The sequence below is a fragment of the Harmonia axyridis genome, chromosome 1, assembly GCF_914767665.1.
Source record: "Harmonia axyridis chromosome 1, icHarAxyr1.1, whole genome shotgun sequence".
NCBI lineage: Eukaryota > Metazoa > Arthropoda > Insecta > Coleoptera > Coccinellidae > Harmonia > Harmonia axyridis.
In genome coordinates this window covers 16,077,408-16,102,409 of record NC_059501.1, presented here as the reverse complement: position 1 = coordinate 16,102,409, position 25,002 = coordinate 16,077,408, and the positions used below count along the sequence as shown (strand labels likewise).

Here is a 25,002-nt window from a genome sequence, read left to right as displayed (position 1 = left end):
TTATGATTTCAATTGAACTGAAGAAGTTTCATTTGAAATCATCAATTTTCGACTCAAAACTTAATTTTTTTGTAAGAACGCCTACAAAGGAGTTGTATAATTAGTTGTCGAAAGGGTTGAGTCAATAAAGCAGACCGAATATCCGCTCCAATACCCCACAAGGATCAAGGCTGTTCCTTATTTTGTAGCCAAATAAGAGAAACATCGTCCAAAGTTAAATTGGCGCCTGTATTGTTAATTAAAGTAAGAAGTGGTCAGAACTGGCTGTATTGTTAGAAGCTGTGTTGAGTAACTGTTCTATCGACGGCAAGTTCTCAGAACTTCCTTCACTTGTGATAAACTTGTAAGTGCAAATCATGGATTTGTTCCGATGTTCGCAAATTGCTTATGTCCACAAGGAACTTGCGAAGAAAGTTAGCGATTAATTTACCTTTGTTTAATATCGGAGTGTGTTATTCACACTGGTGAGAGCCACCCTGCGATGCACGCTTGATATGTTAGTGATTATGATTGCATTAATACAATTATGACAGGTTGGAACTTCATTAGAGCTTGTTAGATGAAGTTGAGGCTCCGAAGTAATAGTTGTTGATTACAAATACTGTCCAATATGTCTAGGTACAAAATTGTTACGACATCGTGGCCATGAAGTTCGAAAACAATTTGGCATAACCTAAAGTTGAAGTGCTTCCGGAAATGAGTGAATAAAGGTTCTCTGGAACTTCTAGAAAGGCACGTATTAGGCCATTTGAAAAGTCCCCGGTCTGATGCACATATGGTGATGCTAGTTAGTAACCTTCAAACGATACGTGTAAAAATTGGAAAGCAGTCCATTAGTTTGTGAGATATTGCGTTGTGAGTGTAGCTACTATTGTTATTTGGAAAAGATGGAAATAAAGTATTTCCTGTGCTGATGAAATATTGCTGTTTGAAGGGAAAAAATACAGTTGTAGCAAAAAATTGGCGTGATGAAGAGTTTCCGGGGTCTGCACCAAAAAAATCCATCATTGATTGGTATGCTAAGTTTAAACGTGGTGAATTGAGCACCGAAGACGGCGAACGCAGTGGACGCCCAAAAGAGTCTGTCACCGACGAAAAAATCAAAAAAGTACACAAAATAATTTTAAATGACCGTAAAGTGGAGTTGATCGAGATAGCAGAGATTGTGAAGATATCATCTGAACGTGTACATCATATCATTCACGAATATTTGTACATGAGAAAGCTGTGTGCAAAATGGGTGCCGCGCGAGCTCACAATTGATCAAAAGCAACAACGTATTAATGATTCAGAATAGTGTTTGAAGCTGTTTAAGTGCAATAAATCTGAATTTTTGCGTTGATATGTGACAATGATTACTTCCAAAAAGCCCGGACCGCCCGGACCATCAACAGCGATTATTATATAGTGTTATTAGATCGTTTAAAGGATGAAATCGTTAAGAAACGGCACCATTTGAAGAAAAAAAGGTGCTGTTTTATCAAGACAATGCGCCGTGTCACAAATCAATGAAAACAATGGTAAATTGCATATAATGGGCTTCGAATTGCTTCTGCATCCACCGTATTCGCCAGATCTGGCCCTAGCGACTTTTCCTGTTCTCAGACCTCGAAAGAATTTTTATCGTGAAAAAGAGCGTATAGACAAATAACGAACCCAAATTTTGTCATGTCGAATCTCAATTGCTTAGTTGGACAATTTTTCACTAATATTTCATGTGAATGATGAACGGACTGAGACATTAAAGTCGTTCAAATTCGATTACTATCTGTGATGAATCGTGCAGAAATGTTCGTACAAAACTTTTGTATTTGTTATCGTAGAATACCGAACATCAATAAGAAACCTTTTAAAATTCCAAAGTTGACCCTCCTCCGTCGCGTTCAACTCAAAACAATCACTCGGTATATATTATTATTTTGAATGCTGGTTATTTAACCCGATTTAGAAATTAGTGACAATATTTGAAACCGACATTGCCTATAGTAGAAAATAAGCCTATACGCGGATTACAAACTGAATACCCATATGTTGAACTAAAAATTATTCAGTGAAATGAAAGATTCATTATAATAGCACACGATTTTTCATTAACATTTCAGTACAAACAACATACTGCACACTGAATGAATTGCTGAATTGAATAAACAAAATTCCTCGAACATCCATTGTTGATACATATCTATTTTTTTCAATCAATGAAACGGCTACTCTATTTAATCTGAGCTGAAAAAAGCCTATAGACAAATAACGAACCCGAATTTTGTCATGCCGACTTTCGATTGATTAGTTGAACAATTTACCACTAAAATTTCATGTGAATGATTATTTTTTTCTGCCCTGGCGTTCACATATGTGTACGTCAACATTGATGCGCTATAATTTGCAAAATTCGAATAATTTTTACTTTGAGAATTGTTGTTATCATAAGTGAACGTTTTTTAAATAAAACAGTATGTTCCATCTCAATAAATGGATTAGGTATATCTTAGTTGACAACAACAAACGTCCAAATCGATGAAAAAAAAATTTTTTCCTTCGAAATTCAGAAATCAGGGCTGAAAGGTTCAAAAAAAAAACTAAGACATTGAAGTCGGAAGTAAAATTCAAATTTGATCATAGAGCCATCTGTGACGAATCATTCGTACAAAACCTTTGTACTTCTTACCCAACTTCTATAAAAAACAAGTATTGCCTTTTATAACTCCGAAGTTGACCCTCCTTTCCCACATTTAACTTAAAACAATCACCCGGTATATATTATTATTTTGAACATTCGGTATTCAACCCGAATTCAAATTTAGTGACAATATTTGAAACCGACATTACCTATAGTAGAAAATAAGCCTATACGCGGATTACAAACTGAATAGCCAATTGTTGAACTAAAAATTATTCAGTGAAATGAAAGATTCATTATAATAGCACACGATTAATATTTCAGTACAAACAACATACTGCACACTGAATGAATCGCTGAATTGAATAAACAAAATTCCTGGAATATCCATAGTTGATAAATATCTATTTATTTCAATCAATGAAACGGCAACTCTATTCAATCTAAAATTTGATAACGCACACAGCCGAACAACAAGTTGTATAGGAAATAAATTCAATCAATCAGAGACATCTAACCAATTAGTGGTGATCCCTGATGTTCACAAAGTTTCATAGCTTACATTCTGGCCGACATATTCTGCTCCGATTACATCGATATCATTGAGACATCGACATGTTTATGAGAACAGAATAATGTTCATTGGGACATCCTGATACAATCAGAAATACCCACGATCACATGTAGAACAAATCGGTCCAATCTGTTCAGAACCCGAAAAAGCATATCTTAGAACACGATCGAAATAAAACACCGTGGCATGTAGAGGGCTTGTCTCTACCTAACAGCTTTATGTTGTTGCAAGAAGCGGAAGATAAGATTGGTATTCGAAAAAGGATTGAACACAAAGCCAAGTAACTGACCAGAAAAGATTCGCATCAGTTTTTAGTTGAAACTCGTCCAAGTTTCATTGGATATCTTTCAATCGAAGAATTCAATTTTGAGCACGATTTGCAGCATTTTATCAGTAAAAAATGTGAAACCAGCATATTTTAACAAATGTATCTCTTTTGAAAATATATCATGTTTGCGAGAAATATTTATTTTCAAATAACCAATAAGAAAAATATTTTCAAACGCGTTTTGAATAGTCAACTTCAGTTTTGGTGGCGGAATTCTCTTTTATGTCTTCTGTGAAATGAAATTTGTGTAACCAGTTGGGAAAAGTAAATTTTTCGGAAGAGCGAAGCGAGTTGCGCAGAATAACGAGAAAATGAATGTGCTTTCAGGTGTTTTACAGTATTTTACTGGATTTTGAATAGGATGTGACAATTTGAAAACATTCTTACGAGGGTAAATCGAAGATTCCTTTCAAATCGTCAAGTGAATTCGGAGATAATTATTATAGCTTCGTTAGATGTTAAATAATATACTCATCTATGATTAGAAATTAGAATCCCTCATTAGTTCTTTAAAAAGCCAGATATTTATTCCCTACTTAAGCATATGATGTGGCGAATGATTTCGGAGATACTGAAAAGGATGTTTTCTAGTGAAGTGATCATCACGAATTCTGCATTGTATTTGTTGTTATTAACTATCAAGTTCTTCATTTTTTTTATTCAACAAAATATTACAAATAGAAGGCAATACTTAATAGTCAATATATAAAAATAGGAATAATACAAAAAATTTTGATGTATACAACAACACAATAAAAGAAACATATCATAAGATTTAATTCATATCCGAGAAATTTCAGATCACACTTCATCCAAAAACATTAATGTCAATTAATGTAATAATTAATGCTTAGCTCACTTATAATCTTGAAAAACAACAAATCATGAATAAACGTACCCTGAAAATTTCAAGTCTCTAGAACTTTTCTTCCGGACGTTCTCTTGGAGGGTAGCATAGAATACTTGATTAGAATACATTATAGGTGGGGCAATGAAGCCATGTTAACTTCGCAATCACTTTGAGCTTTGCAGCTCTTTATGCTGTCGGGCAACATAGTTGCAATAAGCTTCACCATCTTTTCCTAGGTGCTACATTAGTTACTCGTTTCTTTTTTAACTACGAGCCAAGCAGTTTGAACTTTTTTCTATGGATAGCTTCACATTCGCAGGTGAAATGTTTCAGTGACTTCTTGATAAAAATAGCAGGTATCGTGTGGAACTTTTCTCTTGATCCGTAGATGATGATTTACAGTAAAATTTCCCAAATATTTTTTTATTGCCCGATATAACCTTTTTGGCCTAGCTCGTCGAGTCGATTAGGCCTGTCTTTATCCACTGAACTTGTGCCAGAACGCAAGCATCCTCTTTTGTTCCCAATCTTTATTTGCCATTGACTGGTGGTTGGCTGGGAAACCACAGAAAGTCTTTGTTCAATGACGGTTGCTCCATCATCTCTTGCTAGCTGATCTACCATTCCTTCACATCCCAGATACTCAAAGTAGGTTGACCTGATCTTCTCTGAATGTATCAAGCAACATTCTGCACTTTCAGACTAGCTCTTAGTAGCATTGAAGAAAATAGTCAATGCTATGCTAGGTCTAAGGCACTCCCCTAAAGAAGAATCCCACGTGGTTTCAATCCACAAGGCCCGCCAAATTCCTCCCGATCAGCGATCAGTCTTTTCTCTTGAAAAGGGAAGATAACGAAAGCGGAAAATCGTCAGAGATTGAAGACAATAATGAAAAAAACAAGATCATACAGTTGGAGCAATTCTGTTTTTAATGCCAACACTCCTCTGTCGAACAAGTGCTCAAAGTAGTGGAGCAAATCAACGATGGATTTAACCGAAAACAAGTCACAGGGGGTGAGTTCTTGGACGTGGCCAAAGCGTTTGATAAAGTATGGCAAAAACGACTGCTATACAAACTGCTTCCAGTCGGTTTTTCACTTCATTGATTCAACTTATAGTCCCTTATTTGTTTTTTTACAAGTTCAGATCCAACGTTGATGGAGTCTCTAGAAAGGGCACTATCAGCCGAAGTCTGGCAAGGACCTCTGCTCTAACCGTAACTGTTCACATTATATATATATTCGTCCTATCGAAAACTGAGAAAACCTTCATTGGCACTTGATATTCTGTTAATACCGCTATTCTTGTTAGTTTATGGTGTCCAAATGCGGCTACGAAGTATCAACAAGAAGCCATCTTGAGTCTTCAATCATAGTTGTCACGATGGAGAATAATAATTGGAGTGAACACTATTCTTCAGATGAAAGAGGAGTGTAATGTTCGATAGGAAGATGAACTAGAAAAACCAAGCCAAGTATGAGAGAGAAACTTGATAGCAAGCTCATTTGGAAAATACACGTTACACCAGCTGTGACAGTGGCGTCGTTGCAATCGCTACTTTGCAAAATATCTTTTCCACATTCTTCTTTTCTACAAGTCCACCATCATGACCAATCATGCCCGGTTCTGGTATACGGTGTCTACACGCCGGTCATAAAATATCGAAATATCGACTGATGGGTAAAGACCCATCAGTCGATATTACTAGTCGTGCAGAATAAAATCCTGAGAAGAGCTGTAATTGCATCAAGTAACGTAAGGATTAATGAAGATCTGTAAATAAAATTTTTATAGACAATTATTTGATAGAACTGAATGTGAAGACCTTCAGCAAGGCAAAGAATAACGAAAACCCCCTTATAAGGTAAGCTTGCAACTACGATGAAGCCCCGAGGAAACACAAGAAACCGAAGATGGCACCTTAGGAAGTGCGTGTCAAGTCAAATATCGGCTAACACAGAAATTGTGTAATTATAAGTTATACAAACAATTTATAATTGGCATATTATCACCTGCTAGAACGCGACTCATTATTTTACCAGAGGTGACTAACACTAAGATGGGACAGTGAAAGACTAACGGGGCCTAACTATGGAAGAGATTGAAGTTTAAAGTTTTCTGAATCTTAATTCCCTTTTTATGTCATGACTGCTAACATTGTAACGAAACGACACTCAGTATGAGAAAGCAATCTCAAAATCAACCATTACCATACTAAAGAAAATAAAGCCAATTAGTGATAATCCCGAATAGATTCAGAATCATTCAAAATCATGCTGAAAATTACCGCGAATGGCGCCACTATCCCCTGAATACATTCGTTTTCAAAGAGCATTAAAAGCTGGCAGGTAGGTATTCACCGACGACCTTCCAACTATTCATTAAAACCATAGATACACATATTATGTTCTGAATAAGCAGATGCAGAGGCTATGCCGGACAGAATTGGAATGTTAACACGTAATAGTTGCATTGAACAACCGTCATTACTCATTCCGACATAAAATGGATCGCAGAAATGAATCGGTTAGTCGGCGACCACTAAAATGGAAAAATCTGTGAATAGTGCTCAACGCTCGTCGTTGAAATAGTGTAATGATTTTCAGCGCTGTTGCAGCCAGGGCAATAGCTCTCTTCCAGTATTTTCGGGAAATTTACGACGCCCGAATAGTAGCTAAATATGATTTAGGGTTAATTCAGCTGAATTTATAATACGTTCTAATGGATATAAGTGTTATCCATCACAACAATATTGTAGGGATGGGGTTAGAAAGTGAAGGATTATCTACGCGGGTTACGTCGATAGACTGAAATGATGGAGATGAAAATGCAGTGGTAATCTGGAGTTCGATGTGTACGGAAAATGTAGATTGCGTTTTATCCGACCATTGTTTTCAATAATCTCTTCGTGAATGGAAACATATCGAAAAAAGTGAATCAATGATTGATTATAGTTCGATGAACGTAGTCACTAAAAAATTTCGTTCTTGCAAAAATTCAATAACCAAGCTGGAAATGTATTATAAAGCAGGATAGTAGTAAAAAAGCAATTTTAGGACAGATTCGTCATCTCATGGTTTTGGACGAGGTTTTACCTAAGAATACTACTAAAAATACGAAAATCATATAGTGATGAAACGATAAAGCGATCTCTTTGGTAAAAGAGCGATCAAAAATATACTGCTACTTCAAATTTCATTGGGACACTGATTGTAGAAATTGTTAGTCATCTTCTAGGAGCTGTAACTCCCATCATTGTCATAATTCTTTAAAAAATGAGTCGATATTAGGGATGTTACAAAGCTTGATTCGGATTTCGATAAGTCGGAACCGATTGAAATTACACTTTCGATTCCGATTTCAGTTCTGAAACTTATGAAACGTAGGTTAAGAATGTTAAAATACTCAATTTCTAAAGAAATTAGAGCGATTTAGAAAAACTGACAAAGCAGGGAAGCAATATGCCCCATCCTATATCATTTTGAAGAGATACATGCATTTCATCAGTAATTCCATTAATAGACACTCTGAAGTTGACATTACAAATGGAAAATAAACCAGACACAAATGAAAGATTTTAAACTCTGATAAAATGACCTGGACCTCTACCAAATAAATTAAAGATTTGGACACCACACTTTGAACATGTTATTTGCAGTAGCCACATGAATTAGTCCAGTCAATTTGTGCTCAGAAAGGCCCCTTACGGGAAAGTTTAGGAGAAGTTTTGGGTGCTGAATTCGAATCTGAAGTTTGCCACCAAAAATCTCGTGACGGAATATTGAAAAAAACACGAGAAATGGTGAAGAATTTCATTTTTGGCGGTTTTTTGCATATAAATCGGAAAATACCTATTTTTCGCTCATACAAAAACAACATGCATATAACTTGGAACATATCGATTTTTTGTGAATTTGAGTAGGTATTCTATTGTATAAATACTACGACGGAATTATTTCTCCAATATATTAATTGGAATCAATATGAACAAATCAACAATATTTCATAAAATTGATATTGAAAATGCCTTTCTCTAAAAATTGAAGTTTAGGAAGGAAAAAAGTGTGTTTGTGTAGAGACAGATCAAATTATTTTCAACTATCGTTTGAGTCAAAACGGTTTATCGGATAAAAAGTCTGAATGAAAGAAAAATGCAGGCATTAAGTTTGTTTTTGTATGGAAAGGTCATTCACGAAAAATCAATATTTTCCGAGATATATTCAAAAAACCACAAAAAATGAACATATAAAATCGAAAAAATCAAAACTACTCCAAAATGTGGGTTTCTGCAGAGACAGATACAATACTCCATTTTTTAACTATCGTTTGAAGCAGAATGGTTTATCGAACAAGAAAAATTGATGAAAAAAATTAGAAGGTCATTTTATATACTTTGTTTTTGTATAGAAAGATCATTAACGAAAAAAAACATTGATAAAAAACTGCAAAAAAATAAAACTTCTTGACTTTTTCTGCGTTATTTTTGAAATTCCATCACGGAACTTTGGTGAAGAACTCAGATTCGGATTCAGCACGCCAAAAAAAAATATAAAATCGAAGAAATCGAAACTACCAAAAAAATGGGAGATCTAGATTATTTGATAGTGAAATCAAAGAGTCGAAATAATATTTGTGTTATTTTTAAACTAGAAAAACATGTTTTGCCTCCGATTTCGGTTCTGATTCTGATTAATCATAATTGAAACTCCGATTTCGACTTCAGTTCCGGTGAATCGGGAAAATGCACTAGTACCTCATGATTACTCTTTCCAGAATAACTCACTCCTCACAGAAATTTCGTATCCCATTTCACATTGTTATTTCTTAATTTCCATTCGCAATGTAGAGAGAACAAAACCTCCACAGCGGCAAGATGCTCTTCAGCAATGCGTGGCTCGGCAAAGGGTCGAGATCGATCAGAATACTCATGGGATGAAAAAATGTTGCGGCGGGGTTACCACCATTGATAATAAACATTGTATACTCACGAGTATATTGGAACGCGCTTCTTATTTGCCTCCTCTTTGAACCAAATGACTATACGCATCTTATCTCCAGGCACTGTTGGTGTTATGTTACAGGGGAGCTTCGCCATCCCACCCTGAACAGCCTCGATTTCGTAGACGGCACTCTCTGGAAACAAAAAAAAATCATCAGTTTCGCCTTTATCGCGTATAACATGGCGCATATTCTACGCTATATAGAGAGGTTCATGTTAATGAATTTTCCTAGAAACAGATTCAGCAAGATGAGGAATATCGATCTGAATTCATAGCGGGTAAAGAATTTTCATAGGATGAAAATGTGTCTAATATATACACTGAGGACGATGTTGATTTTTCTTTATAAGTTCGATGTATCAAAGGAGGCGGAAATTGAACTTCAGTTCAGATTTTTACCTGATTCTGGGAATATTATTAGTTAATAAGGAAACGACATTCATTGAAGTGGGTATTCGATTTATTTATGAAATCTGTTCATCCTTCCAATTTAAGCAGAAAAAATGTTATATTGAGTTCAATAAAGCAGCAATGAAGGTTTTTTATTTTATGATTCTGAAGTAGTCAGGAAATTATGTATGTATTTTTATTCTACCTATTCTGTGTAAATTTCAGGACTTAACAAATATTTTTTTATATACAGCAATGCCAAAATCAATTGATCAAATTGTTGAATGGTGGCCTCGATAAAGGTTGGACGTCTCCTGAACTTTTAGCATTTCAGTTAAGATTGTGTCTTCTAAGAATCAGGATGAAATGAGGTAGTATCAAAAATGATAAGCGTATATTTTGCCAATAACAGGCCAATTGAAAAATCTCCGGTCTACCATGGTAAAATACATTTTTTGGCAAAAATCGATTTTATTATTAAACATAGTTGCCTTCGAGGGCGATATAGCGATTATAGCGATCTTCCAACTTTTTGATACCATTTTTGTAGTACGATTTGTCTTTCGCTTCAAAATAAGCCTCAGTTCCGGCGATTACTTCTTCATTGGCGCAAAATTTTTTTCCAGCGAGCATTCTTTTGAGGTCTGAGAAAAGGAAAAAGTCGCTGGGGGCCAACTCTGGCGAATACGGTGGATGCAGAAGCAATTCGAAGCCCAATTCATGCAATTTTGCCATTGTTTTCATTGAGTTGTGATATGGCGCATTGTCTTGATGAAACAGTACCTTTTTTCGAATGGGGCCGTTTTTAACGATTTCGTCTTTTAAACGATCCAATGATGCTATATAATAACCACTGTTGATGGTCTGGCCTTTTGGAGATAATCACTGAAAATTATACTTTGCGCATCCCAGAATACTGATGACATAACCTTGCCATCTGACTGTTGTGTTTTTCCTCGCTTTGGATTCAGTTGATCGTGAGCAGTCCACTCAATTGACTGTAGATTGGACTGCGGAGTGGAATGATGGAGCCATGTTTAATTCATTGTCACATATCGACGCAAAAATTCAGGTTTATTAAACTTAAACAGCTTTGAACACTGCTCAGAATCATTAACACGTTGTTGCTTTTGATCGATTATGAACTCGCGCGGCACCCATTTTGCACACAGCTTTCTCATGTACAAATATTCGTGAATGAAAATGATGATATCTTTACGAAGTCTGCTATCTCGATCAACTTCACTTTACGGCTATTCAAAATTGTATTGTGAGCTTTTTTGATTTTTTCCTCGGAGACAGCCTCTTTTGGACGTCCACTGCGTTCGCCGTCTTCGGTGCTCATTTCACCACGTTAAAACTTAGCATACCAATCAATGATGATTAAATTTCCTAGTGCTTTGCACAAACTAATGGTCGGACTGCTGTAAAATTTTGACACCTATCGTTTGAAGGTTGGTAGTAACTAAAAATCATATGGATTCAATATTACCGCCATCTGTGCAAACAGGGGACTTTTCAATTGGCCTTATATATACAGAATATATTAATTTAGAATTATTTATCAGCGATGATGGGAGCTCAAAAGCTAGAAAATATTTTCCCTGATACGAAATGAATGGAATGATTCACAGTTCTCGACAAAAAAAAAGAAACAAGACTGTTGGCACAAACTATTTCGTGACTAATCAAACAATAATAAATCATACAAGTGAAAACATTGCAATCAATATCAAGAAACTGCAAGCAGTGCTAAAAATTGTAAACGACCACCGCTGAGTACTTATGGACACAAACCCATCTTTTTTTATACAATTACCCATTAATTATGACATTTTAATACTCCCAGCCAGCCAGACAACATTAATTGCCCCCAAAGAAACATCACAAGATATGGCCCCAACCTCCCGCTAAACTTGAAACATTTGTAAAATTAAACGTGGCGACAGAGCGCATAATTCAGACTCCCCACTTTTTAAACGGCGCTTTTAATGGCTTTAAAACACCGATAAACAAGCGGAATTTGTTTCAATTATTCGAAAAAAGCCGGTTTATCCGGGCTAAAGCGTCCCCCCACGTCGCGCCTTCCCGATCCTGGAAGTTACGCTGTGCGGAAACCGGGCGTAATGAGGCGCTAAGAACGGCGGGATCGGCCAGGAGTGACCCTAGAGCGGCAATACGTCGTTTGACCTCGGGCGGGTATCATAAATCGAAGGACCACTCCGCGAGCTGTCTCGGCCCGCTGCCAAGCGGAAGGAACGATGCCAAAAGCCGCGCGGCTCACGGAGAGACATGCTAAGGAGGGGAACCGATGATGGGAGATGGATGCCAGAACGGTGGTATTCCAAATGATTGTGCGCTCGGTGGCGTATTGGAATATGAATATTTAGTGATAGATAAAATGATTATACAACTCATGTTCTGATGAACCAATAGAAACCGTAAATTTCCCATAGTTAAGGCATATTGATAAGTGAATATACTACTTGACGACATGGTATAATCGTTTTGGTGTTTCGCACTCCATTTTGATTATTCAATGACATTTCACTTAGCGCGAATTTTATTTATTTGGCAAACGTCCAAGAAGAATTTTTGAGTCGTTTATTTAGGTGAGAGGTTCTAATTTCTATATTTTACATAAATCGACTTTATTATGTCGTAGTAAGATCAATTGTTATGGAATTATTGAATTCTTTCATGTTTTGCTTGAATTTTCTATTGTTGCAGTAACGAGATTAATATAAATATTTCTTTCTCCGATTAACATTAAATATTGATTGAGCAGACACATATCACTCAGCAAACTATCACTTTTCCTACCTAGCAAAGTAACGAGTTTACTTCCTAGATAGCAAAATGATAATTCTCATACTCAAATGAATTTACCGGGATTACAACAAGAATTTGGCGATTTCTACAGGAAATTTACCCTATTTAAGCAAAAGCAGGAATATTTGTTGAATATACGTCACAATTTCCGTTGTTTAATTCTTCTAGAAATAACAAGTTTCATATTAGTTAATGCAACCAAACTGTAGTTGTCATTTCAACAGGAATATAATACTGTCACAAAAACTGGAATATGCATGACTATATTGACAGAATCGTTTCATCGAATCGATTTAACAGGAATTTCCTGTTTGATGAACAAACTAGATAGTTGTTTTCCAAGATTCGACCTTACTTATAACGGAATTGTAGTATCGGTATAACAGGAATTTTCCGTTGAATTTGAGAAGTTGCCAAGTATTTAACTGGAATTAATTGCATTTTATATTAAGTATTATTGTAGTTTTGGCAGTAATTTCCATGTGTAGTTGACATTTGTTTCCATGAAATTTTACTGGAAGTTTCCGGTTAGTTCTACCGTGGAGCATTTGTGGTAATTCAGCGTACTTCCTATCAGTATTCAAGAGTTATTTTGCAATGCATTCTGTCTAAAGAGTCACTTCGCAAATAGAGGTGTCTGGAATTGTATTGCAATGCGAATAAACCCGAGAATAAACCATTCGACATTTTTTGACAATCGATCTTTTTTCTGAAGGAGTAAGTACTTTAAAGCCGCTATCACTGTCCATAATATAAATATATCCGACATTTTGCCAAAAAACTGTCAGATATTTCGTAAATAGTCAAGTATAGTTATTTTGGACATATACATTTCCATAGCAACCAACCATCCCAACAATTGCGATTTCTATCTAATTTCGTTGTAATTTATCACTACAGGAAAAATAAAAAGATGTGGGAATTGTAATAATTTGCAAATACAATATCCTTCATATATCATTATGAACAATCGAAGAAAAATTTTTAAATTCAACTCGGCAGCAAAGTAGATTTACTGCCTTAGCTGTCAGGCTAACTAAATAACTATTGAACATCAAAATGCGGAACGTCAACTCGGTCAGATCTACCATTAAAATATCGACTACTACAATCTACTACTTTGCTGCCTAATGAAACAAATAACTATTGAACATTGAACAAAATGCAGAACGTAAACTCGGTCAGATTTGCCTTGAAATATCAGATTTTATTTTTGATCTGAATATTTTGTTCTTCGAACACGACCGCTCAATAACTGCTTTCGACAGTTAATCATCAAATATCTGCGACTATTTAAAAAAAATACTGTCCACTCAGCGCTGCATTTTGAAAAAGTCCGTGACTTTTCGCTGAGCTTGAATTTAACGTCGAACGTCCAAGAACGTTACCATGGAAATGATCACAATATGGCAGGAGGCGAAACACCAAAACGGTTATATCACGTCGTCAAGAGAATATTCACTCATCATACATCCTAACAATAGGAAATTCACGGATTTAATTGGTTCATTTAAACATCAGTTATAATATCACAAGAGCAATGAGCATAGACAATATTCTATTGTACACCGAGTCACGAAACGTAGTTCGCGAAACATCACGAAAGTGCAGCTAGAATGTATTCGAGATACGAAGATGTATTCTTTCATGGAAATGCAAATTTCCAATGCAGTGCAAGTTTCACACATACTTCAAAGAGAATTTAAAGTTACATTTTATAATCTGAAAAACTATTCTCTCCGAGTTTATTCAGCTCAGGATTTCATTCATCTTTCATGCCGTTTTATATTACTCTGCCTCACAGATCGCTCCATCATTTCGTCACCATGGTAGTTCTGTGAATGTGACCGTTTGAATTTTGATATTCCTGATAATTTCAAAACTACGAATTCTATTGAAATGAAGCTTGATGTCCATATCCACATGTGAAATTTTAACAGAATCGGTTTTTCTTGATAGTTTGAATCAAAAAGTTCATGTGGATATAAACACAATTTCAGTGTGAACCAAATGTTCAATTCACTACAACCAAAAAACTTCAAACTATTATTTTCGCAGAAATATTTCTGACTGATGGGTTGAAACTTTGTTCGAATATGTGAAATATTGTATCTTCAGAACTCCTATCTAAATGCAATAACCGACAATAATGACATCATGAAATTACATCTCATATACAACTATATACCACATATATGCAATATATGCAAGGCGCATGAACGACGAGCGCTCAGAAGCTCCCGATACCAAATAACTGATTTTCTCAAATTTTTATCTTTTTCATTCAGTGACTTTTCTACAGAAGTTGGCACCAACAACAAACTACTAACTCTAATTTGAATAAATCTTTTTGACTATCATTCCAAATGTTTGCGATGGTTTAAAACGTTACAAAAATATTCAGTTATAATAATGATATCACAAGAGCATAGACAATATTCGATTATACACCGATTCACGAGACATCACGAGAGCGCAGCTCGAGTGGTGTTGAAATTTTTTAAGGGGAATAGTCCCTAGTATATTTGAGTGAGATATCCCAAACAGGTAAAATCTTTAGTGGTTACTTTCAACACACAATTCAGTTGATTCAGATAATTTTTTCAACACAAAACTTACTGCTCTGAAGACCTGTGTAATCTATTTTTATAAGTGTTGTTCTTATACTATCCAATAAATATTATTATTAATAATTTCGATCATTTTGATCTTCCATCATGATTTGAATATAATTTCACTAATGAAACACTCAGCAGGTACCATATTTTGATATCGATATGAGTAAGGTTCAATTATTTTCGAGTGTCAATTAGTAAAGGGCTCTATAGTGCCTGTCAGAGAAGTAGCGAATTACTGTGTCAGAAGATCAATCATTTAACCCTCTCAATAATTTGGTCCTTCAAACAACGTCCATAAATTAATACCCGAATGCATTGTCGTCATAACTTTGTCGAGATAGTAGAGGTAAAGATTAATTAGCTGAAGTTGACGTTCATTCTCTTTGAAGGGTGGTTTTTGCGATCCTAGTTCGGTGATTAGAGCAATTTTGATGTCTTGGGTGAAATTTATATACGTAGTTGGGATGGAGTTAGGATATTCTTACGTCCGGCCGAAAGGATTAGGTATACTTGGAATGATGAACCTACATCGATATCAGTAGCGTATTTCAAGAAATGTTAACTTGAGATAAAAGTAATTAGTCATTAGACTTATTTGCAGGAACTGAAATACACATAGAGATCACTTAAATTTTGAAAAATCAAAAATGGGATTCAAGTTGAATACATTTTCATAATGAAAAATATTAAATTATAAAAATAAAGAGAACCTGGTCTTATAAGATGGAGAAGAATTAAAAAAAAAACTGATGAATTTCCATTTGACTCAAATATTTTTCACAGTGGGAAGATTTTTGCGAATAATGCTTTGACATCATGCATAATCCAAGGCATTATTTCAAGATAATCTATGATTATCCTCATCATAATTAACATTCTCCTCTGCCGAAAGAAATCCAAATTGAACCCGAAAATGGCAACGCTCTTGCTCCCCATTTAGTTGGTAATTGATTATGTTATATTATTATATATTCATTTTGGAGTTATAACTCTCAACGAAATGCACTCCTTGTTTTGTGTCATTCTCATCTCAATTTCTTTTTCTCATTAGTCGATTGAATTTGAATGCGAATTATAAGAATTGTTGAGGACCGTTAAGAAGCCTCTACTTTCTTTATAGTTATTGGTTGCATATCTACAAAACATTGAATGAAAGAAAACGGCAAGAAAATTACGCAGCAGGAAGAATTATTCTGATTTCCATACTGAAAAATCACATTTTTTATCCTTTTGCCATTCAATCTTCAATTTATTCAAGATACTTAAATCCTAAACCTATTAGCTATAGGAATAAATATTTTATTTTTGAAATAAATAATAAATGATCTATCCTTAAGCGTTTGATAATCTACAAACATGAGAAGAGATCAATCATCCATATTTGTTGTTTTAATTGAGACATATGACAATTTTGATTCTAAATGAGATTGAGGATATTTAGTACCTATTCAACAATAAAAATTACCAGCGTCCATCTCCAGCCAAAGATAATCTACTTCTTTTCTCCACTTGTAATCCACCAACAAAATTCAGCTCCGGGTATCTTATAGATTTATGAGCAGAGAATAAACCATAACTCGAGAAGACGATCTACTACTTCTCTCAACTTTACAATCCTGCTCTAGACAACGACAAACTACTACGTCCGAATAGCAGAATCAAGCCTGTGCTTTTATTGAACATTCAAACAATTCAGTTTAGGCCAAGAAAAACCACATCGTTTCATGTGAAGAAAAACCTAGGTCCGAGTATTCGACAGTTTTCTGAGCAAAACGGAGATCAGATCCGATGAAGATAATTCATTCCTCTCAATTTCAGAATCTAGCTCTAGGAGAAGACAGCCCTATTTTCTACTCTACCACTCTACTCTACTTGCTCAAGCTTTTTAAGTAAAGAACCTACTTGAGTACTTACTAAGAAAATTAGAATCTAGCTTCGGATATTCTTCAGATTTCTGAGCAAAAAAGAAATCATAGCCGGAAAAAAAATCAACTGCTTCTCTCAACTTTAGAAACACTACTTCCCGAACAAAATATATGATGCGAGCTATTCTTGAGCATGCTGAGAAAAAAAAAATCAGATCAGGCCAAGGCAAACCATATCTAACGAAGCAAAAAAGAACATAGCTCTAGTTTTCTGAGCCTCAAGGAATCCCAATCCGTTGAAGATAATTCAGAATCGAACTCTCAACTTCCTTAGCAAAAGAATCTTAGGCTAGCTATTCGTGAGTAAACAAGTATTCAGTTCAGGGCAAGACAACCCACCTTTTAGAAATAAAAGAAGAACCAACTTCAAGTATTCTTGAAATTTCTGTACAAATAATAATTCAGTTCAGGCGACGACTACACTGCTCGCCGATTGAAGAAGAATGTGTCTTTTAGCTTACTGATCAAAGAAGAAAGCAGCTCCATCGAGTCTTCATTGACTAGCTATCAAAGCAAAGAATTGTCCTGGCAAACACAGCCCAGTGATTTTCGTTCAACAAAAGCATAAATTGAGGATCATAAGCACTCAATTATAATATATCCTGCGCTATCAAATCCAATCTGCAGCTTCCTAAACCGAAGAAAATAAGTGACAGAGAAAAGAATCTGCAACTTCCTGAGCTTAGAAGAACGCATCTTCTTTCGAAAGTTATCGTGTTCATGTCAGCCGATAACTTTCAGACATAATTGATATTGACCACGAATTATTTATCAATGAAAACCATTCTTAGATCTTTTGCAGGATTATGAAAACCCAGAAACGAGCTCATAAGGATGACAAAATTTTTCCTTCATTTCATATTATTGCATACCTTTGCCAATCTCGAATCCGGGAAAGACTGAAAGCAACGGTAAGTTGCAAGGGGTCCAATTTAAAATGCATGTCAAGTTCTCCTGCGACCTGGGACGTGAGCGTCGATATGAAAAGGCGAAGAATCTGACTTCACGTAACATCCGACGCTAGATTAAAAACATTTGTGTCTATATTATACTTTCGGAGGCGCTATGGACCGACTTCATAGTTCCTTTTGTGGGGCCGCCAGCGATAAATGCCGGAATTGAAACTTTACGTGTGCATTCAGCGTTTTATGACTGGCATTCCAGTTTCGATCAAGGATGCAGGAAGATGCTGAAAGAGGTCGCGTCTACTTCGTTTTTGCCCATTATTGACACGGAGATCATTCTCGTATCATTGTGAACATCGGATTTTTGATTGAATGCTCGAAGTAGAAAAGTCAGGGGTGTACGAGGTATACTCGGCGAATAACCGAATTTCAGTTTTTATTATTTTATCTGAAATTTTAAGAATTTTTTCATTGCCATGCTCCCTCTTCACACTATGCACAGGGTGACTAAAATTTGTAAGTTTTACAAGGTTTCTCCGTTATTTACCAAATGGCGAAGAAACTGCAACACTCAGAAGCAGCTCTTCAAATTTAATTTTTTTTTTTGGTAAAACATAATATGTAATTCAATCATATTGTTATTTGAAATTGCTACATAGATGAGTATTGGTGTTTTCTGATTTTGTAGTTTTTGTTGTGAGGAACTGTTATGTCATTACAAGCGCATAATCCCAGAACAGTTTATAGAATTAGTTCTCCAGTATGATTTCTAATCATTACTTAAAGTATGACAAATGACAATGAAAATAAACACGAAGGGTTTACGATTTTTTTAATAAATTTGTTAATAATTTGTTCGTTCACCGCTATTATCTGTACACTCCCCAACACGTCTCGACATTGATGCAATAAGATAGTCTATTTCTACTTGAGGGATACTATCTCAAGCCAAAGTCCGTGGGGGCTGGGGTAAATTTCCAAGCCATGATTTGAATTTCTACTCATGATGTCCCAAACATGTTCTATGGGTGAAAGATCGGGGGATCTGGGCGGCCATGGAAAAAGATTCACATGGGTCGCTTCGAAGAAGTTTAAACTAACTCTGGAAACATGAGGTCGGGCATTATCATGCTGAAATATTGGATTCTCGAGCCGGTTAAGGTAAGGAAGAACAAATGGCTCCACTATTTATTGAAAGTAACGCAGCGCTGTCATATTACCTCGAATAAATACTAAAGTTGAACTACTCGCAAGTGCAATAGCACCTCATACCATATCGTCTACTGTCTGGTGTACATGGCACTCAACATCAAACTGGGGTTCACGTTTTTCTCCCCGAATCGAGATTCATCAGAAAAGACGACCTGATACCATTCCACATTTCAGTGTTGATGTTATCTGCACCACTGTAATCGTTGCCGGCGAGGCTCAACCGTCAAAGGTTCCACAAGATGGGGTCGATAATGCTGCAGTCCAAAAGACCTTATCCGGCGCTAAACAGTTAGGACAGTTACAGGATGGCCTTGTTCTCCTAACCACTCATCATCCAAAGATCGAGCTGTCGCAACTCGGTCTCTAATGTGTTCCTTTGACGTCCGATGTCTAATCTTCTTCAATTTTGGGCATTATCGAACCACGCTTGACAACATCTCATAACAGTAGTTGCATTTCTGTTCGTACGGTTCGACCTTTTTCAAATTCACTGAGCTTGCGATAAACTCGACGTACACGTGCTCTAAGCATTTAAACAACAACTAAACATCGCTTTGGATCTCCTCGAACAGCTGGTTTGTTGTCAAATTTAAAAAATTTGCAGAAAACGACTACAATATTTAAGTAAAAAAATTTATTCCTTATTATACTATCTAGGTTTTATCAAAAAAAATTTAAAATTTAAACAGCTCCTTCTGGGTGTTTCTTTGTCAGTTACTATATATGTGCTTTTGTGATTTGTCCAATATATACAATATTGGTGTCTCCTAATCTTAACGCATGTTTTTATTATAAAATAGAACGGACAGAATTGAATTCGACGACGGAATTCGTCATCAAAATTCGAAAAATGCTGATACTGTAAAGAACTGAAAAAAAGACTCAGACTAAATGTGCAAAACCTCAAATATGATACTCGCTTCATAAAAATAAGTCGTAAAAATATCATCCATCCTAATCTAAGTATATATAAAACCGCTTGCACATATACGTCAAACTTTAAACGTAAAATCACAGCCCAAACGGGACCATCTAGAGCAAAAATGACAAGAATAAGACCCCCCTCAAAATCGTCTGGAGATCCCGGGAAAAATCCCAAACCTTCGATTCTCCCCGCGGTTTTCGAGTATACGGGGTGTTTCGGATCATTTTGACATTTCAAGTCCCATATTTCTGTGGTATCTGTGGACAATTTGGCTGTCAGTGTCATGTTAATAATAAATATTCCATTTCGATATATGAAAGTTCTTGAAAAAGTTTGCAGTTTCCAAAATTGTTATTCAATATTTAAATAAATGCCGACAGATAAAATGCAAAGTTTTCGGCGAATCGAAAATTCGATAGATATTTGTCAAAATTTGGAAATGAACATTGATATCATCGAATGCATTTTCCTCAATTCAGGTTTGTTTTAAGTGTTTGTATCATTCAATTGGATATGAATGTTACTTCATTTCAGGAATTTTTCGTTTATTTTCCACAAACTATAAAACTACATTCTCTTTCGTGAGAATTTGAATCTATTGCGACAGAAGATGGAACTACAAAAGAGAACAGAAGCTTCATCTGATCATGTATTAAACAGATAGAAAAACTCCTTATAGATAATTCACAATTGGCTTTATTACTGGAAAAAGAGCCAAGTTAGTCAGATGACATTCAAAAATTTCCATGTGTTTTTGGAATATCTAAAATATACACTTTTACGACTGAAGAGTGCAAAAATATAAGTGACCTATCAGTTTTTGAAGAATTTGAGTGCAGTGCTGTTGAATTTATAATGAAGAAATCAAATCGTTGTGAAATCTTTCATACGAATAATTTCAACCATATATACCCTGTTATATTATCATAATATTATTTGTCGTTCAACTGAAACCTTGGAAATTAAGAGACTCTCAAACTTATAACCTGATTTCTCAAAAAGGTTCTACCTAGATATTAAATTTGCTTATGAGGTAACATAAGCCATGGGTATTCGAAAGGCAAGTCTATTCATTCTGTCTCTTTTCAGGTTGTTCATTTATAGCTATACTATATACATATATAAAATCAGTTCAAATTTTTCACTTTAATTACTAGTCAAAATGTTACAACAGAAATAAAATTTGAAGGATCATTCAGTATATGAAGAATTTTGACATGGCAGTTACTTTCGAAATTGGTATAAATTTTCCAGCAATTCAATGTAGGTATAAAATACTTTATACTTGCATCTTGAAATGAATTTTGCACTTTTTCAGTGTTCAATAATGAGATAATTATTAAATTGACTCAAGAGATTAACAGAGTATGCTTTATCAGGATTAGTTAATACTGCTAAAGACGTTAATAAACCTATTAATTTCTTATATGGTTCATCATTACAACTCTCTTTTGTTGAATCAAATTTCAATTAAGTTTTCAAAGGAGTTTTCATATGTTTACAATTAGACATGCTGAATTATTGCAATACATACTTGAAGAATATAAACAATTACTATACTACCTTTTTCATAATTTCTAGTGATATTCATCCCTAAACATTTTTAGCTTTCCCTGAATTCTTTATGATGAAATTATCACTTAAATTTTCTATCAGATATATTCATTCAGAATTAACATTTGTTAAAACAAAAAAGTCATCCACGGACAATGCAACAACAGTTAGCAAGTTATTTTTTGATTTTATGTAAATACAATGCTCAATTGTTGATCTTTTTTAACTTATATCTGTCAAAATTTCATTTACTATATATATTTCCCTGTTCAATTTACTTCTGAGTAAAACCCAGAGCTACAAGCTTGCTCTATAACGTAACGAACCATCACGATTAAGCTTTAATTCAGCTGTCCTCCACTGAATCAGAATTATCTAGTGAAATTTCTATATCATCTCTTATCTATGATCACTACATCTCGACTGGTATTAATGAAATTGTTACCTGTATCCCTTTGATCATTCACCAGAACCCACAAAAATCATTTTTGTCCATATACCTTCAAGAAGAGTATGCAAAATTCATCGATACAATTTTCAGATTCTAAAAACGCCTTAGTTCTTCAGGAATGTCCAATTGGTCTTTCAATATTATAAATTATGGAAAATAACCTACTATTAACCAAATTTTTAGATTTCAAAAGGTGTCCTTCCTTGTATTTCTTAATAAATTATGAAATGGAAGAATAATTTGTTGCTCAACTGAAAAAAGTATTGATGAACCTCGGAAATGAGGGACTTCTCATAACCTGATTTCTCAAAGATGTTACTGATATTATTATGATTGCTTGTAGGGCAACATTAGCCATGGGTTTTTGAAAGGTAGATCTATTCATTCTGCCCCTTTTTAGTTTATTATAGCTATACTGAATATCCCTAAAACAAAATTTCACTGTAGGTCTTTTCATAGATCTTATCGAATGATTATGTAAATTCAATATTTGTCAAAACTGAAAATAAACATTGAATGCAGTTTCTTTTTCAGGTATTATTTCTATTGACTGATAATAACTCTCACATTTTGATTATGCATTTTTCCCAAATTTTTCAAAGAAGAAAGGAATTGCCATTTCTAGAGAAATGAGAATTTCAGATTTCAAAATGTCTAATTACTACTTCGAATATATATACACCCTATATAATTGTTGATCAAATATTGTGTATTTCTTTACAAATTAGTTAATAATTTGAAGCTTTAATCTCAATTTTCAGACTTGAATTGGTCCAACATCTCTAGATACTTCAAATTGATATTCGACAAATAAATATCCTGTATAATTATTCATCCAAACGAAAATAATCCATCTTCTGAAAAGAAAAACAATGTTTACTATATAGAATTAATTTTAATAATGATTCAAAAGTGATGAAATTTCGCAGACTTACATATTTTGGGTCTTAGATCACGAATCCGCTGTCATAAATTCATTAATTCAGCTAGTTTTTTTTTTTAATTGTGAAATTGGCCTAATGAAGGTGAGGTTATCCACATTAATAGCTAGTTTTCTTGTATTTTATTAACTGATTCTCGTTAGAAATGATTAATTAATCACATTTCAAGCTTTCCCTGGAATAAAAATGCCTTTTTTTCGTCAAAATCGATGATTTTATCGATTGTTTATATATGGCGGCGGCCATCATGTTTAATACGTAACGTCTGTCAGATGCATAGACCTAATATTAGGTCTAATAATCTGCAACGTTGCCTGTATGCCAGATCTTCTTGATGGGATCGGTTTTTTACTTGGTGGAAATTCATATTAATAGATAAACTGTATGGAAACTCATAATTTTCGCACAGCTATTCGAGCAGAAAATTCGGCAAGTTTATTTTCGAAATGAATAAATGGTAGTTCATATGGTGTTATTCTGGTTTTTTCGATATTGGCATCGGATTCAGTTTAGTACTCCTGAACATATACAGGGACATTGATGTTGACGAGGACGCTGTGATTACAAGGTTTTCAAAGGGTTCACAGACCAAATTTGATGTTGTGTTATACTTGCCAATTGTCTTCTTTTTTTTCATATGAAACAATAGATTTACAATTTTTTTTTAATTTCTACCTGAATAGATAAGACCGTGATAAGTAAATAAATATATTACAATATAACAAATACATAAGCGTACAAATTTTTTTACCGAAATTTGAGGCTTTATTGTAAATATACATTTGGTTATACATTTATGATTCGAAATATTGCCCATCGCTGGTCACTTTACTTTCTCACTTCTTTCGAGCAGCGTACGAATTGAAAAAACTGGTCATCTTTTGAAGCGAACCACGAATCGATCCAAGTTTTTAATTCTTCATAAGATAGGAAGTGCTGGTCAGCCAGGCTGTGTGCTATTGATCGAAACAAGTGATAGTCCGAGGAAGCAACGTCTGGAGAATACGTCGGGTGGGGTAGGAATTCCCATTTCAACTTTTTCAAGTATATCTTGACTTTCGCAACATGGAGTCGATCATTGTCATGCAGTAAAATCCATTCATCTACTCTCTCGTCGTATTGCGGCGGTTTGTCTCTCAATGCTCGACACAAACGCATTGATTGCGTTCGATAACGATCGCCTGTGATCGTTTCAGTCGGTTTTAACAACTCATAATACACTACGCCGAGCTGGTCCCACCAAATACTGAGCATGACCTTAGAACCGAGAATATTCGGTTTAGCCGTCGACGTGGAAGCATGGCCGGGATATCCACATGATTTTATGTGCTTGGGATTATCGTAATGATCTGTTTTCAGACAGACTAGCAATAATACTCTATGACCATAGAAATTTAAATATCTAATTACTTTACATGTGACAGGTATTTTCATTATCAAAGCTTCACTAATTTGATTTCACGAATTGAATTTCCGATATTCAAATGACAAAATTCTGGATATACTTTTCTCTAATTATGTGGCAAATCAGTTCTTTCCGGCACATTTTGTGGAACAAAATAGACTGGAACGGATTTATCTATTATTTGTCAAATTTGTGATACAGAAAACTGTTCTACCAACCAACATTTTTCAATGCAAAAATCACTAATTGATATTTATGGAAATTTCCGTCAATTTCAATAAAAAGGCAGTGAATTCGGAAACATAATGTTTAAAACTCGTACAGAAGGCTCATTCTACCACTCGGTCATTCTGAACTCTTGGAAGAATATCAATAAGTTCTGCACTTGTATTATAAATATCTAATTCCATATTCACGATGAATGCAATAGAATTATTGGTAGAACTCATCAAATTTTAAATCAGAAATTTCC

General features: G+C 34.8%; 1 protein-coding gene across 2 annotated transcripts in view; it reads right to left on the bottom strand.

The window, feature by feature from the left end:
* Positions 1 to 25,002, bottom strand: part of LOC123683162 (synaptogenesis protein syg-2-like) — a 554,553-nt gene that overhangs the window by 244,184 nt on the left and 285,367 nt on the right. For both annotated transcript variants that reach the window (XM_045622065.1, XM_045622072.1), the window contains exon 2: positions 9,361 to 9,505. In XM_045622065.1, coding sequence (XP_045478021.1) covers positions 9,361 to 9,505 — 145 coding nt within the window. The remainder of the gene's footprint in view (positions 1 to 9,360; positions 9,506 to 25,002) is intronic.